This window comes from Ranitomeya imitator, chromosome 4, assembly GCF_032444005.1.
Source record: "Ranitomeya imitator isolate aRanImi1 chromosome 4, aRanImi1.pri, whole genome shotgun sequence".
NCBI lineage: Eukaryota > Metazoa > Chordata > Amphibia > Anura > Dendrobatidae > Ranitomeya > Ranitomeya imitator.
Window position 1 is genome coordinate 567,233,314 of NC_091285.1, and position 18,366 is coordinate 567,251,679.

At 43.4% G+C, this 18,366-nt stretch overlaps 1 protein-coding gene across 2 annotated transcripts in view; it reads right to left on the minus strand.

Moving 5' to 3' along the window:
• Positions 1-7,485: 7,485 nt before the first annotated feature.
• Positions 7,486-18,366, minus strand: part of IGF1R (insulin like growth factor 1 receptor) — a 202,734-nt gene continuing 191,853 nt past the window's right edge. For both annotated transcript variants that reach the window (XM_069766284.1, XM_069766285.1), the window contains exon 21: positions 7,486-8,965. In XM_069766284.1, the coding sequence (XP_069622385.1) occupies positions 8,599-8,965 (367 nt within the window). In that variant the 3' untranslated portion in view covers positions 7,486-8,598. The remainder of the gene's footprint in view (positions 8,966-18,366) is intronic.

Below are 18,366 nucleotides of genomic sequence, written 5' to 3' on the forward strand. Positions count from 1 at the left end.
AAAGCACAAGATACATCCTAAGTGTATAGGTAGGAGAGGTAGTTCTCCCTTGTATGTAGTGATCGGAGCTCTCCTTACTAGCCTAGCTGAGATACCTAATGCTTTATATGTAGATGCTGGCCGCTTCCCTTACATTTGCAGTTCCACTTGGACTTTTGACATGTATTGCCCTCCTATTGGAGTAACAGAAATCCACTTCACAGAGGTTCATTAATCAACGGTGATTTATAATATTTTAGATAGATATCACTTTAAAAGGGTTATCTGAGATTAGGACAAAAGAAAAAAAAAAGTCTGATTTCACCCCCTGAAACAGTGCTACCCTTGTCCATAGGCTATGTCTGATGTTGCAGCTCATCCCCACTCAAGTTAATGGGACCGAGTTGCAGTACCAGACACTGAGGTCAGTTTCTGAAAAACACTTTTTTTTTTTTCTTCATTCCTCGTCCTGAAGAACCTCTAATATATCAGCTCTCACTCATTTTTATGATAGCGGTCCAACCGCCTACCAGAACTACGGCGCCTGATGTGCAGAACAGGTAAGGTAGGTCTCCGCTCCATTCATTTTCATTGGAGAACCTCGAAAGTTTATTTTTGTCCCAATGCAACGTAGGGAACATTGGCCAATTCCTTAAGAAATTGGTAAGAGAGGCTCATATCTAATCCTAATCATACAACATATGTCATCAAGCTATTCACCAAGAAAACAAAATTAAATACGCCATTTCACGCATTTTACAAAATAATGAAACTGGTCTGTTATAAGTAACACATAAGCAATAAGTGTTCTAATACTAGCGTAGTTTCGTGTACTCTTGCATATTGCTCCATCCTCATTTTTGAGTGTCCAAGGACGTTCCTAATTGGGGGAATATAAGTGCCTTTGAAAAGAACGCTGGACAAACACATGGAGCAACAAGTTTAAAAAAAAAAAAATCAGTTCTGTACCTCCTGCTCCTCGGCCGTCAGACGGCCGGTCACCCGAACACAAGGTATCCGTTTGGGAAAGATAATCACAACATTGAATGGATGCTACATATTACCTTTAACTTTGCCTAATGTGATAGGATTTGATTTTACTTCCTAAAGGGGTGTTCCCATCACGGACCTTCAGGAGCGGACTACTTGTTAGGGGACAGTGCACTGTTGATTGACATTTCATGCCAGTGGCACCGATTAGCCGCTGGACTAAACTCTGATCTCCGATGCTGTAGGCAGAAGCAGATTTACCTCTGTAGCATCAGAGGCACCGGCGGACTAAAGCTGGCCGGACCCTCCATCTGATAATTTCAGAGCAGCGCTTACAAGCTCAATTAGTAACAGTTTATAAATGCTGTGCCTTGGAAGCCGGCCACAGCTGTCTGCAGCAGTGGCCGATTACCTAGGTAACGAGCAGTGACCAAAATGTAAAACCCCTCTGTTCTTAAGAACAGAGGATTTTTAATAAGTAAATGGCAAAGATTACCCTTTAAGACCTTTGTGTAATACCTCAAGCCCATGATATATGGTTGACTTCAAATACTACACCCGCTATGACCAATTGCATTTTTTTTTTTGCAGCTGAATTCTATTCTATGGCTGAACTGTGCTTAGAAGATCACTGGCCAGCCATAGAATAAATCCTTGGAATTGGTCCCTGATGATCTTGGTAGTGTGATCTTGCTGCTAGAAATTGGCCATATATCTTAAGCTTTGTACAACGGACAAGTCATTCAGTCACTTTGTGCCATGATGATATTTCATGTACACAACCATCTGAACAAGTCTCGCAGGCATTGATTGAATGGCAATCAGAAATGAATAAAGCTTTACTATAAACTGTCTGTGTTACTTGTGGCCACATGAAAGGCGTTATTATGGAGGATATATTCTGGTGCCCACCTGTCCTGTCAAGATAACTCTGCTGCTGTTCATCTTTGGGGAAGAGATCAATGAAAGAGCAAATTTCAATCCTAGAAGACATTACCGGCAATTGCTATTATAATATGGGCTTTAAAGCAACGACGAAGGCCATGATGATAAATTCACTATTTAGCTTGTTACTGACCTAGGCAGAAATAGGGGTCTCCAAGGCTGAATATCCTATGGATGGATGATAAATGCTGAGGCTGGAACTGCTGGCCCAGCACCCGGCTTGTGGCCCCCTATTCTCTGCATCCGGCATTAATCACATGTTCGGTGAGTAGATGATGAATGCCTCGTGCTGAATTCCCCCTGTAGACGTGCATCATTTGATCAATTCCCCAGTGATCCTCTAAGACTTGAACTCAATTCATGGAGACTGGCATTTAGCAGACTACGGACAGTGTGCTGGAGCAAGATGCACCAAATTCATTAAAGGGGTGTGCGTCACCATAATAATGGCGCTGGCCAAAAATGCCAAGCGTCTCAAATTTTTTAATTTTTTCTTTTTACATTTAAAGCATTTTTTTAATGCCAGAAATCTGGCAAACACTGCTTGATGAATCACAGTCGTGGTGTTTTAGCCTCAGGAAAAGGAACAATCTTCTAACAATTGCACTAATGAAATAAGAATGCTCTAAGGCATCTTACATAGCAAGTATTGGAAAATGATGTAGTCTACTTATAAAAAACTAAAAGCAGCATTTTATAGCTTGGAATTTGATCTATAAATTCAGTATAAATGACATTTTGCCTGACGTATTGTTATCAGCTGGACTTGTCCCTACAGCAGTGGGAGCAATCTGAGAGAACAGGGGGCGATACGTTGTTGTAGGACCACCAAGAAGCCAGATGGCAGATTTGCAAGATCATATCCCTTCTGATTGCCGGGGTTTATTTTCTCAACCAGGACCAAATGGTCAATTCTGCTATTAACACTGTATTAGGGAATGGCAGTTTTCTAAAGAAGATCCATAGGTGGAAATCCTTTGCTGACCAGCACAGAACCACCATAGGTGGAAATCCTTGGCTGACCAGCACAGAACCACCATAGGTGGAAATCCTTGGCTGACCAGCACAGAACCACCATAGGTGGAAATCCTTGGCTGACCATCACAGAACCTCAAAAGGTGGAAATCCTTGGCTGACCATCACCTCTATGTTCTGCTTTTGGGAACCAAGATCCCAACTGGCTCAAACTGAGTGACAATCACTGTACAAAAGGGGGGTACACCAAAACCCATCACTCCAACAGGATCTATGCACCGTATTCAATGAGTGCTCAATATTCGCTCTTGAATTTGGAGAGAACGTTTTCTAGTTGAAGCCATTCTGTGAAAGTAATTTTCTATTATACATGCAATAATAAAGACAACTTGTTTTTTTTTTTTCTTTAACATAACCCTCATAGTTTATGGAGAACTGAGGAATCGGTTTAGCAGTATGTGCGACAGAGAGAGAGGGGGGTGAGGTAATCGCCATGTCCTGAGGTCGTCACCATGCCAAGGAGGTGCACATCATTGTGAAATAATAAGCAAAAACCTTGTAACATTAAGGAAACCAAACCACATCAAACGTCAGTTTAGTAAAATATTACCCCTTCCTTAGTAAGAGAACAGGGTATTGCCCTTACTGCCCGCACCATCGCTGAGCCCAAATATCCGATTAGAAACCAATTACGTTCTGAGTATTGCTAAGACTTGGGATGCCATTTTTTTTCTTCACTGCCCCTACCAGCTGATAATGAGTAACTTGCATAGAAGATTCCCAGCTGTAAGGCCTTACCTAGAAAAAGCAGCATATGTTCCACAACAATGCCAGAAAGCGAGAGTATCAAAGGTTGTCCTCCTTTCCTGCTGCAGATGGCCAAGGAGGGAAAGCAGAAAATCTAAGGTTAAATCCAAGTGATATGTCTTATCTGCACTGCAATATAAGGATGCAGCTAGAATCCAAAATGTTCTGGGAAAACTTAAGGCTGGTTGCACACATGTGGTTCAGGCACCATTTGCAAAACTGGCAACGGATATCAAAAGGGGCGACAAGGACAGCATTTTCCTTTGATATAGACTTGGCATCTGCTCCGGGTTTTCCAAGCTCAAACCATGACTGGACCACAAGTGTAGGAGTCTGGCCTCAATCCTTACAGGCTACCTGACTTTCTGCAATAAGGTTGGTTTCTAGTAAACAGACAAGAAGCAGAACCATAAAAGATCTTTAGAAATGATGTATTATCACTTCTATGCAGACAGAAATCAACGCTGCTTGTAGTGTATGCCTCCCTGCCTTTGTGAGCCCTAGGGAACCAGTTGACTGCTATGATCCATACATTTACTTGAATGTAAAAAAATTTTTTAACAAAAAGCGGACAACCTTTGAATCTCCAGTAATCCAGCATCATGGTGGTTTTATTCAGCTACAGCCAGAGAGGTGAATTTTCACCACTTTGACTAAAGAGATGGCTCTTATGCCTTGGAAATAAGCATCCACAGAAAAGGCCAGACTACATGAACGATGGCTCCTTTACGTAAGGAACTGCACATCACTCCGCACCACTAATAATTCCCAGCGCACCCCCCAGGGAATTGGAATGGCAGATCACCTCTCCCTCCTCTCTGTAACAGCATTTTGTGGCTTGAGTAGTGTATGAGGTTACCGGTTTTATGGTTTATTGTCAACTGCTGAGAAGTGTGAGATGTACTTTTTTTTGTCGTTTTTATATATATATGTTTAGATATAGATATTTACACATATAAAAAATAAAGAGTGAGGTAGATAAATGTTTGGGAAAAAAATATTGAAAACTGTCCCCTGTCATTTACAAAGAAAAAAAAAAAGAAAAACACTATCTCAATACATAAGAATATGTTGGGGCATTTTTACAGTGACCAAAACCAATGAGAACAATAAATTAGAAAATGAAAAAAAAAAAGAAATCCTACATAGAATACCTTCTTAGGTTTAGGGGCCGCAGGGTAAGGACAATATACAAGATGAGATCAGATTCAGCAGGAAAACATCAAGCGTTACTACAGACATTCATGTTATTCTTACGCAGACACAAAAACCTGTGAGTGACAGAAGTGTTAAAAAGTGAAAAACGTCTCCACCCCAAAAGCAAATATCGGTGAGGTCACTAAATACAATGGATGACCACCACCAAATTGCTGCAAGCCATAGACGCTAATCGTGTTATTCTTTCCTCCATGTGCACCGCTCATTTGAAAATGTCTTGGCTAAATTATTAGGGATGTGCATTATATACTATTCTCCAAATCGCTCCAGGAACGGAGAGCGGTCCCATCCGTATGCCCCTAGAGCCCATTATCAGGCTATAGAAGTGGACAGCGTGTGCAGATAAGTCACAAAGGATTTAGCAAATCCTATAGTGATGAGCGAACGTGCTCTACGGTGTTATCCGAGCATGCACGGGTGCTAACAGAGTGTCTTTGGCGTTCTCGAATAATATGTCCGAGTCCCGGCGGCTGTACAACAGTTTGTTAGGCAATCCTTGCCTGTGTTGTGGCTGTCAAACAGCCGCGAGACACGTAGTCGCGGGGACTCGCACATATTATTTGAGCACGCCATAGACACTGTTAGCACCCGAGCACGCTCAGATAACACCTTACTGAGCACGTTCGCTCATGTCCTACAGATTCTGCTATTTTGCTAAAGACATTATATTAGGAAATTACTCATAATGCAACTTCCCGTAGACTGATCTGCTACCAAGACGCTGTGCTACTCCCGGCATGTGCTTCTGCTAGACAAGATTTTACAGAAAGGCTTGTAATGACATCCCATAGTACTTTAGCCACAAACTTTAAGACTAAAGATGAACATTTACAGATTTTAGGTTTTATTATACTGTAGGGCAGCATGTATTATTTCTCTAAGGGAGAAGCTTTCGCACAATCAAGCCTACTCCCTAAAAGCTCCTCAGCATACGAGAGGACGCAAACTCTACAGTAAATCACTCGTACGCCTTCATTTTAGGATTGCTGACAATTATCAGTGTCTGACCCCCAGCAATGGAAAGCATCCCCTTTTCTCTAAAATGGGATCACTGGGGGGGCCAGATGTTTGACCACCAACAATCAGAAAGCATGGCATATTGCCAGGACATGCCATCACTATGATGGAGCAGACGTTTTGAAGGATTTTCCCAAGGTATGGAAATCATCTCGCATCCATGAAATATAAGAAAACTTCCGGATCGGTGGGAGCGCAAATTTAGGGACCCGCACAGATTCTGAAGATGGGGCAGAGGTTGCACATGCGCATCTCTGCTCTGTTCATTCTCTAAAAGATTGCAAAAGAGCCGGGTACTTCACTTGGCCATCTCCAGCAGTCACAGAGAATGAATGGAGCAGAAGTGCACAGCTCAACCTACGCTCCCGGCGGCACAAGGTGCTCTGCAGCGGCCTAATCTCGAGTTTGGTGCAGGTCCCCACTCATCAGGAAAGTATCCTCTCTGTTCCATGAAAAGGAGATCACTTCTTTACTTGGCACAATCCCACTGAGTGCACCAATAGTAGAGAAAACAGATTCATTCATGTGGATACAGCACATTTTTGCAGCATGCAATGCTTGGAAGTTGGTATTTTGGTCTAAATGTGGATTAAGTTCAAGTCTTTAAGTGCAGTAAGTGGCAATGCAGATGAATATGGCCGTATGATATGACCGAACCTGCTTGCAGTACACGTTTCTCTCAATTTGCCCTCTAACAGGACGATATATAGAGCTCAACTATAAGATCTATCCAGCCCGTTCTTTAGGTGACAGACAAGAAACTTCGGCGTAGCCATCATTACAAATGCATGGCCTCCATTTCCATAAACCAAAGTGGGCTTACTGCACGTGAAGACCATGACGGGCTGCATGGAATCAATTTTACTTTCAAAGAATTTGGTCTGTGTATTGCATACAGCTTGCCCTGGATTGAAGGGTTTTTCTAGCAAAAAAAAAAATAGCTCCCAAAATGTAAGATGAGCAGAATCTAAAACTTCACAGATAGATACACACACAGACGACAGATCTGGAAATATGGAACCTGTCCTGTAGCCATAAGCCAGGGAAGTGCTCCAGGCTCTGGCAACTGCAGGGACAAAGAGTTTAGATTTAGTAAAGATTAAACTGTACCATCATTACTTCTAGTTTTTTTTTTTCACCTGAGTTTTTGCTTGACGCATTGCATTATGACAGAATGGTCGCTGTGTGAGGAGATAAAGGGACATAGGACAATAGTTACACGCGGTATCATAAGACACTTGTTTTGCCCCTCCACCCTTCCGTAGACACTTAGTTAACACTTGTAGGAAACCATTCAATTAAACAAAAAAAATCCACATAAAGGCATTAAACAAACATGAAGAATACTACAAGTTCATCTGTGAGGGTGTTATGTGTAGAAGTGGTGCAGAATAACGCAATATTCCAAAATCTCCCATCCCAGTAAATGGAAGTTTCTGGCAAAGTGTGTATAGATGTGTGTGCCCTGTGAAAAGAGAAGCGGCTTGATAGGAACATGAGGAGATGGAAGAGTAGACCTGAAGGTGCAATTTTTTTTTTTCGATTTTTTTTTTTCTACTGAAGATTAAATACACAAAAAGATAAAGAAAAAATAGCAGCCTTTTTCTGTACAGACAGATGAATATCTGAACCATAAAAAAGTTATAAAAGGGACACAATGTGTATGTAAATGATGCAATGACCTCACATTGAACTGTAAGGACCTTCTACAAAAGTTTTTGCAAGAACGAAAATCCCACTCATCCACCCCCCCCCCCCCCCCAAAAAAAAAAAAATATCGTATATACGTATGAGGTGCAAGAAGGTATTACGTATAGAGATGTGGAGAATCCTGGGGTTTGCAGGAACGTCTCATGTAATAAAACATTTCCAATTCAAACCGTGACCTCACAATACCAATTAAGATGCTCTAATTTCTGCTGTGTACAGGATACACATCCTTCAGTCAAACTCATTGCTGAACCCTCCATGGTCTTCTGGAAAGCAAAGTTTCCCCACTTTACTATAAACCCACCATCTCCATTTACTTGTGATGTGCTGTGATATTTTGCCAGTTTTCTCCAGAATGTATTACATTACATATATGTATATATTTACAGGATTATTCCACTTCCCACCTCATCACACACAACAAAACGAAAAAAAACTAAGAAAATAAAATGCTTAATTTAGATAGCAAGTTCCCCATTAGACAAAAAAAAAGTATTAAAGTGTGCATGGGTTTGTGATATGAAAAGGGACTTCATACATCCGCACTGTCCATGCTGTAACAAAAAAAAATCTATTTGGCAAAGACTGTCAGAATTAAATAAACTTCTGGGTTGCATTACTCTTAAACTTTACTAGTCTGTTTTATAATGGGCCAAAAATAAAAAATAGTTTCTTTTCTTTTCTCTGGCCCAAAACGTAATGGGAAAGAAGTGCTTTCATCCTTGTAGCGTGAGAGCAGGTACAGGCTTACCGTGAAACAGTTTGATGGAGGCACTGGCCTGACGTACCTTGTCCTCCAAGTACACCAGTGCCAACTCGGTAGGCATCTGAAGCCCAACCAGAAGAGAAAGTGGATTAGTGTTTGCACGGATACGGAGTAAACCTCCCACGTGATAAGTCTTTGATGCACACGAGGGGCTAGACTTCTACAAGTGTTCGTCAGACCTCAAGCCTGGATCAGCAGGCCGAGGATTGGGGGAGAGGTAGCGCCCTCTCGTTCTTACGTCCCCCATTCATGTGTGCGTATGGCTGTCGCTCATCAAAGCTTGCCCTTAAGACAACTACACCTGGACCATTCTCGGCTTTGTGTCCTACGAGATGCTCAGATGTCTGTAAGGTACATGATGGATCCAATGGAATGCTCTCCATGTTCTCTGCCTCCAGGTCCAGCTCCTCTGTATCGGGAGGTTTGTTCTCCTCGCTATAAAAGAACGACGCCTCTCTGTACGCTGGATCAAGCTCATCTTTAATGCTGCTGATTATTTCCAGGAATGAGGGCCTCATTTTAGGATTGTACTGCCAGCACATGCGCATCAACTCAAACCTAAAAAAAGGGAAAAATAAACACATCGATTCAGGATTAAAGGAGCCCTAATACCAAAAAGAAAAAAATGGCAATTAAAATTGAGAAATATATAATTAAAATCTTCTTGGTCTCCCTCCTCCTGTTTTGTGTCTGGTAGTAGGACAACTGTCTGAAGAAAGCCTCCATGATGCCCCAAAACCAGCTTTTAACCAGACGAGGAAGCACAGAACCAGAGAAACAAACGGGTTATCCTGCACGGCCGTGGAGAAATAAAATGAAGGATGGCAATCCAATTTCAGTTGGTTTATTCATCAATGCATTTCAACATATATGACGTCTTCATTAGGACAAACCACAATTATGGCTTGTCCTCTTGAAGAAGCTATATACATCAAGATGAACTGACAAACAAACCACCTGAAATGGGATTGGCATGCTTCAGTTTTGCTCCAGGGCAGCGCAGAATAACCCGTTACTCCAGTTCTATGTATTTACCTCCTTGTGGGTCTGCAGCAGCCTTAAGCCTTAGAAGTGGTTGTGTGCACAATCTTCAGATCCTTCTATATTGTTACCCAGTTCAGACCCTATTTGTCTCCTCTCCAGTTTCACTCTCTTGAACCAGACGAGGATGGAATAGATCAGCAGAAAATTAATTTTTTTCTCTGCAGGACATCCATAGAAATAAAGATCAGGTAAACGGACAAAATATAATGTGGGTACACTTATCTCCGGTTTACCTGCATTACTCATTTCTAGATCTGCATCTGTTCAAAGAGGCAGCAAATGTTACAAATCACAGAACTCCATCACCTCCCCACTGATCTAGAGCAGAAGCTCCAGCACTCCCACTAGTCTGACTGCAGTGGTCACTTCAAGGACAACCAGTGGTCGTAGCAGCCACATGCCGGATATCATTTTGTGGTCATAGGAGAGGTTTGAACATTTTTTTTTTTGTTTCAAAACTCACTTATGAGTCCTAATAAACAATGAGGTAATAGATTGAGATACTTTTTATACCACTCCATTCTAGTGATGGCGCTCTAGAGCAGGGGGACCTGTCCGGTCAGCTCTAAACATATAGAGATGCATGGATACTGACAACTTACTGCCTCACAGATTATGACTGAGCGCCAGGGTTCCCAGTAGGGATACTCTCCAACTGAGGGCAGATGTCAGTACACCCGCCGGATTAGGGACACTTTGCAGGCACAGGATTTTGCATGCGGTGGGTGACAGCTGTCAATCAAGGAAGCTGAGACACAAAGAACACTGGGCACAACTTTACCCATACTGCATGCAATGTCCAGAGTTGATTTTGTTGAATATTTTTTGCCAAAGTTCATGATCCAACAACTACAGGGGCTCATCAGGATCCAACTTAACAACTACAGGGGCTCTTCAGGATCCAACTTAACAACTACAGGGGCTCCTGTGATAGCAATACACAGAAAAGTGTTAGGTTCCCCTGGCCACTATTCTAGCAAAGTTCTGCTTCACAGATAGATAAATATGATTGCTGGACCAGTTTTTACTTCTCTCCCAAAGGCGGGATTCACACAAGCAGCTTTTGGTGCAGCACTCAATGCAGTATTTTGGAATCCGCAATGAATCAATATACGAAAAAATAATGTGCCGGTACATTTCCTCTCTCTCTTGCATCTACCTACATTACATATAGAAAAAAATGTTACTTTATAGAACAAGCATATAAAACATATTTAATAGTAATTAATGTAGCAAATGTTAGGCTGTGAAACCTGACTTTAGGGCATTCTTATAGTGAATGTCAACCCCAGTTCCGGAGAAGGGTGCCTCTTCTAGTAAGAGTCTCTTAAAAACAGGATCTCTCGCACCCTTGCGGCCCTTCACATGAGGTCCATGCGGGGGAATCCGGTGTGTGCTGAGAAGCCAGACGTCTGACGTGCACACAGAGCCCTGTCACTTGACGCTCCTGGAGCCATTCCGGAGTGACCATGCTTCCAGCTCTTGCCATAAATGGAAGGCTTTTTAATCCCCCTCTTCCCCTCCCGAGTGGATTTAATACCTTGTTTACTGAGTCTCGGAGGAGCAGCCTTGTGCACCGGACAGGAGTCATGTGCGCTCCAGCATATGTAGGATGGTATCACTCACCCTGTGATGTGCTTACAGAGAGCTCGTACATGTGCCATGTGGCACAGATATACCACCACCAAAGCGGTTATCATCCCGATAGTTATTACACGGTATCCACTCCACACCAATGTCAGCAGAGCAGACATGCCACATCTGTAACCGGAGATGGTCAGCGGGCTGCCACCTTGTAAGGAAAAGAATAGCATTTTCTACAGTTTACCCCTTGGAAATGACATTACTAAGTTCACAGTGACTGGATTACACTGGCACAGCACTGGGATCCATGAACCAAACATAGGGGTTAAAGGAAAAGAGGCTCATTAGTAATATTGGCAAAACAATATTGTTGTGACATGTGACTATTTTGCTAGGAAACCCATAAGCTGGTACACTACACCCAGGGCTTGTGATCCAGATGCCCAACCACAGGACGCCATCACTGATAAACTTTGCTTTTTTATTTTCTTTGCACTTTTCAATCATAAGCAAAGTCGGATTTCACCTGCAGATATCGGCCTACTATGTTAGGTGTATGCAGGTGCACAGACTCTGCCAAGATGGAAGATTGACCTTTACATGGCCATGTTAGCATTTAAAAAAAAAAAGAGCTCAAATCTGTTACAAATTTTCTAGCTGAATATCCACAGACAGTAACAACTGAACTATGATTAATAAATCTATGATTCTTAACGAAGAACCAACATGATAAGCAGCAGAATAAAGTGCAATACGTTTTATGAGAATCCCCTAAAGGACAAGTTATAAAGGCCTCCCCCGTCTCTGGCCCCTTTAGTAATGTCCCATGATACTCATCTTTCAATCGCAGCGAGCACAGAAACAAATAAACATGTTTTGCAGGCGGCTCACACAGTCTGATAGTGAGTGATCACCGAAGCTCGTGCAAAAAGAAAATGCCCCGGCAGGGAGGACAGGAGCTGAAACATTGATTTAGCGTCCACACAGACCAAGATATCAGTTCTAGCAAAACTTCCCTTAATGTAGAGAACTGAAGAAGCAGCCAGGGCACAAATACTGCAAATCGCCCATCTACCGGCCAATAGACGACACTGGATCTGAAGCCATGGTGTATAATACGCCTGCCATGCACCCACAGGCCGTACTGCAATTTGCCTCTGTCCACATCTGCAATTCCTTTGTTTTTTTCACTCTAAGAACAGACATTGAATTCATGTGGAGGACATATCCATTACATAACAGATATGAAGGACCCTATATAGTACAACAGGGTCCATCTGGTTTCCGTCATGGGGTCAGTCACTTCATTAAAAAAAAAAAAAAAAAATTATATATATATATATATATATATATATATATATATATATATATATATATATATATATATATATATATATATATATATATATATATATATATATATATATATATATATACATACATACATACACACACACTAGATCAGAGGTCCCCAACCTTTCTGACCTTGAGAGCCACATCCAGCTATGAAAGAGGGTCGTGAGCCACAGCCAGCTCCTCCCCCACTCTCAGTAGTGATACCGAGAGCCTCCATTATATATTATATAATGACAACCAAAGCTTCTCCACTGAAATCACACCAAGGCAGTATGCCAAGCTCCACTGTTTCCCATCTCCCTCCCATTCAAATCTGCTCTTTTGTACAGAGCTACACACAAAAGTAACCATTTAGGGATCTGCTCTTAATAGTTATTTACATCTGGTGATAATGCACCAAGCTGGCAGGCAGCCGCGAGCCACACATCATGCAGCCGCGAGCCACACATCATGGGCTCGCGAGCCACATGTGGCTCCCGAGCTACAGGTTGGGGACCCCTGCACTAGATGGTGACCCGATTCTAACGCATCGGGTATTCTAGCATATGCATGTCTATGTAGTATATTGCCCAGCCACGTAGTATATATTGCCCAGCCACGTAGTATATATTGCCCAGCCACGTAGTATATTGCCCAGCCACGTAGTATATTGCCCAGCCACGTAGTATATTGCCCAGCCACGTAGTATATTGCACAGCCACGTAGTATATTGCACAGCCACGTAGTATATTGCACAGCCACGTAGTATATTGCACAGCCACGTAGTATATTGCACAGCCACGTAGTATATTGCACAGCCACGTAGTATATTGCACAGCCACGTAGTTTATTGGCCAGCCACGTAGTATATTGCCCAGTCCCGTAGTACATTGCCCAGCCACGTAGTACATTGCCCAGTCACGTAGTATATTGCCCAGTCACGTAGTATATTGCCCAGTCCCGTAGTACATTGCCCAGTCCCGTAGTACATTGCCCAGCCACGTAGTACATTGCCCAGCCACGTAGTACATTGCCCAGTCACGTAGTACATTGCCCAGTCACGTAGTATATTGCCCAGTCCCGTAGTACATTGCCCAGCCACGTAGTACATTGCCCAGTCACGTAGTACATTGCCCAGTCACGTAGTACATTGCCCAGTCACGTAGTATATTGCCCAGCCACGTAGTATATTGCCCAGCCACGTAGTATATTGCCCACTCACATAGTATATTGCCCAGTCACGTAGTATATTGCCCAGTCACGTAGTATATTGCCCAGCCACATAGTATAGGCAGCATCAATAGTAAAAACTTGGTCACACAGGGTTAATAGCGGCAGTAACGGAGTGAGTTACCCGTGGCATAACGCGGTCCGTTACCACTGGCATTAACCCTGTGTGAGCGGTGACTGCGGGGAGTATGGAGCAGGAGCCGACTGCAGGGGAGTAGGCAGGGACTAATCGGACTGTGGCCGTCTATATATAGGGGACTTGATTTGTTGAACGTGGGCACACAGCCTAATTTCTCTTGCACCACATGCTCGTTCTTTCTACACATCCTCCTCCTGCACCTCACGCTCCTCCTTTATACACAGCATTTTTCTGCAGAACAGCTTTTCTCCTTTATGGTCGCCTCCTCCGGCAGCACCTCACACTCCTCTTCCGTATACAATTGGAAACACCTGATCCCGAGAGAAATTACACTAATTTCAATAAAGCTTATCATATACACAGCCTACTTCTTCTGCAGCACCACACTTTTCTCCTTTAGACCTCGTCCACACGTTATTTGGTCAATATTTTTACCTCAGGTTTTGTAAGCTAAAACTTGGAGGAAAACAATCAGAGGAAAAGTATATTAGAAACACATCACCACTTCTGTATTTTTTTCCCACTCGTGGTTTTCACTTATAAATACTGAGGTAAAATACTGACCAACTACTGAACGTGTGAATGTGGCCTTATACACAGCCTCCACCTGCAGCGCCTCACTCTTCTATGCATAGCCCCATACTGCAGCAACACCTCACTTCTCTCATTTTCACCATGACAGCTCTCATTTTGCCCCTCACACCTCCAGCCATTTGGCTCCTCTCTTTCCCTTGACGTCATGTCTCACAGGAGCACCTCGATTCTAGACACGATGGAGCTAGAAGTGGCCCGTGCCTGCTATGTCGAGTGGGCGTGGCTTGATAAACACACACTCAACTAATATATATATATATATATATATATATATATATATATATATATATATATATATATATATATATATTTATGCATACATATGTACGGACGGACGGACGTACAGGTGCTTCTGACAAAATAAGATAATCAAAAATTTAATTTATTTCAGTTCTTCTTTACAAAAAATGAAACTGATTATATAGAGTCATTACAAACAGAGTGATCTATTTCAAGTGTTTATTTTTGTTAATGTTGATGATTATGGCTTGCAGCCAATGAAAACCCAAAATACATCTCAGTAATTTAGAATTAAAAAAAAAAAAACAAAAAAAAAACCTGCAAAGGCTTCCTAAGCTTTTAAAAAGGTCCCCTAGTCTGTTTCAGTAGGATCCACAATTATGGGGAAGACTGTTGACTTGACAGATGTCCAGAAGGCAGTCATTGACACACTCCACAAGGAGGGTAAGCCACTACAGGTCATTGCTAAAGAAGCTGACTGCTCACAGAGTGTTGTATCCAAGCATATTAATGGAAAGTTGAGTGGAAGGAAAAAGTGTGGTAGAAAAACGTGCACAAGCAACCGGGATAACCGTAGCCTTGAAAGGATTGTTAAGAAAAAGCCATTCAAAACTTTGGGGGAGATTCACAGTGAGTGGACTGCTGCTGGAGTCATTGCTTCAAGAGCCACCACACACAGACTTATCCAGGACATGGAAAACAAGTGTCGCATTCCTTGTGTCAAGCCACTCATGACAAATAGACAACGCCAGAAGCTTCTTACCTGGGCCAAGGATAAAAAGAACTGGACTGTTGCTCAGTGGTCCAAGGTGTTGTTTTCAGATGAAAGTAAAGACTTAAGGCCCCTTCACATTTAGCGACGCTGCAGCGATACCGACAACAATCCGAATCGCTGCAGCGTCGCTGTTTGGTCGCTGGAGAGCTGTCACACAGACAGCTCTCCAGCGACCAACGATGCCGGTAACCAGGGTAAACATCGGGTAACTAAGCGCAGGGCCGCGCTTAGTAACCCGATGTTTACCCTGGTTACCATGCTAAAAGTAAAAAAAAACAAACAGTACATACTTACCTACAGCCGTCTGTCCTCCAGCGCTGCGCTCTGCTTCTCTGCTCTCCTCCTGTACTGTCTGGCAGCCGGAAAGCAGAGCGGTGACGTCACCGCTCTGCTTTCCGGCTCACAGCCAGTACAGGAGGAGAGCAGAGAAGCAGAGCGCAGCGCTGGAGGACAGACAGCGGTAGGTAAGTATCTAGTGTTTGTTTTTTTTTACTTTTAGCATGGTAACCAGGGTAAACATCGGGTTACTAAGCGCGGCCCTGCGCTTAGTTACCCGATGTTTACCCTGGTTACCAGTGAAGACATCGCTGGATCGGTGTCACACACGCCGATCCAGCGATGTCTCCAGGGAGTCCAGCGACGAAATAAAGTTCTGGACTTTATTCAGCGACCAACGATCTCCCAGCAGGGGCCTGATCGTTGGTCGCTGTCACACATAACGATTTCATTAACGATATCGTTGCTACGTCACAAATAGCAACGATATCGTTAACAATATCGTTATGTGTGAAGGTACCTTTAGTTACTTACCGGTAACGGTATTTTTCATAGCCCATGACAGCACCACGAGAGAAGGGACAGGAAACCTACAGAAATAAAAGGGTGGCACCTCTCTCACACATTAGTTGGATTATGGATTACAGAGCCCAAGGGGACCTCCATGGTTGATGGAAGAAATATACAATACCCTAATACCCGATAATTTTACAATCGTGAATACTTACAAGAGGAAGAAAAGCACATCCACACGTGAAGGGAGGGAATCTAAGGGTGCTTGTCATGGGCTCCAAAAAATACAGTTACCGGTAAGTAACTAAAACTCTATTCAGTCTGCCATGACAGCACCACGAGAGAATTACAGAGAGGAAAGATTTTTCTGAGGGAGGGACCACAGCCTGCAGCACCCTTATACCAAAGGTGAGATCTGAGGAGGCACCCATATCCAACCTATAATGTTTATAAAAGGTGGAAGGAGAAGACCATGTAGCTGCCTTACACATCTGATCGATTGAAACATCCGATCTCGCCGCCCATGAGGCTGCCATGGCTTGATTGTAATGTGCTCTCAGACCCTCCGATGCCGTCTTGCCACTCAATGTATACACTAATGAAATAGTCTCCCTAACCCATCTAGCTAAAGAATTTCTTGACACGCTAAGACCCTTCCTGGCCCCCTGGAAGGACACAAATAAGGAATTATCCTTCCAAGGGTCAGTGACAAAAACACTCTTAACAAGCACCTCCTAACATCTAGAGTATGAAGCTTCATCTCTTTCTGGTTTCTAGGATTGAGAACTAATTCATGTGACCTATGGAATTTGAAAGCTACTTTGGGCAAGTAAGGCTAGGTTCACACTGCGTTGTGTGATCCCGTTAAACGGACTACGTTACACCGCAGCATAACGCGGTGTAACGTAGTCCGTTAACGCCGCCATTGCTTGCAATGGCGAACGCATCGCTAGCACACGCCCACAATGGGCGTGCGGTAGCGATGTGTAGTCATTTGAGTGAAGGACCTCGAACGCTGCTTGCAGCGTTCGAGGTCCGTTCCTCGCTAGCGCAGATCGGGCATCTGCGCTAGCGGGATCGGCAAACGCGATCCCTTTTGGGACATTGCGTTAGTGCAGTCCGTTAGCCTATGCGCTAAACGGATTGCCCTAACGCAATGTGAACCTAGCCTTAGTAACGCAATGTGAACCTAGCCTTAGATGGATCCAGCCTAAGTACAACCCTGTCTTCCAGGAACTGGGTATATGGAGGGAGTCTATAAAGAGCCTGGATATCACTCACTCTCCGAGCTGATGTTAACGCAACCAAAAGAGCTACCTAAAGGGAGAGCACCTTTATAGGGTCTGACTCAATGGATTCAAACAGGGGATCTGTTATAGGCATGAGAACCAAGTTCAAGTCCCACGGCATAATCCTCTCTAAGAATGGGCCTAGATCTATTTAACACTGTAATAAATTTGGCGACCCAGTAATTACCCGCGATATCACAGCTCAGCAATGCCCCCCAGGGCTGCAACGTGGAAAGACCCATCTCCAGTCTTTTTTGAAGGAACTTCAGAACCTGACTTATCGGGACCCCCCCGGGATCTAAATTCTAAGGTAGCTAGAAACTTCTTCCAGGTTCTGGTGTAGATCTTGGTCGTGTCTACCTTCCTACTCTTTAGGAGAGTGGCTATCAAATTGGGGGAAAATTCCTTATCCCTCAGTAACGACCTCTCAAATTCCACGCAGTCAAGTGAAGCCCTGCCACTCGTGGATGGTAGACCGGTCCCTAGGAGAGGAGTTCTGCTATCACCCACGGTTCGAAGACAGACAGACTCCCACCTGATTAAGAAGGCATCTACCACCAGTGGTTTTTCTCTGGGGTTGAGAGAACAGAACTGCCTCACTTTTCTGTTCTTCCTGGTGGTGAAGAGGTCTATGTCTGGATGACCTCACATCCACACAATGTGGTTGAAGATGGAACTTTTCAGCGTCCATTCTCCCTGCCTGAGTAGGTTGTGGCTTAAAAAGTCTGCTCTGATGTTGTCCATTCCTCATCTACCACCTTTGTAAAAACGCGAGGGGCCACGGCAAGACCAAAGGGGAGAGATCTAAATTGGAAATGCATGTCTAACAGAGCCCCCAATGACTATCGCCACCCTGAGGAACCGCTGATGATCTTCACAAATAGACACGTGACAGTACGCATCTTTTAGATCCAACACCTTCATAAAACAGCTTTTTTTA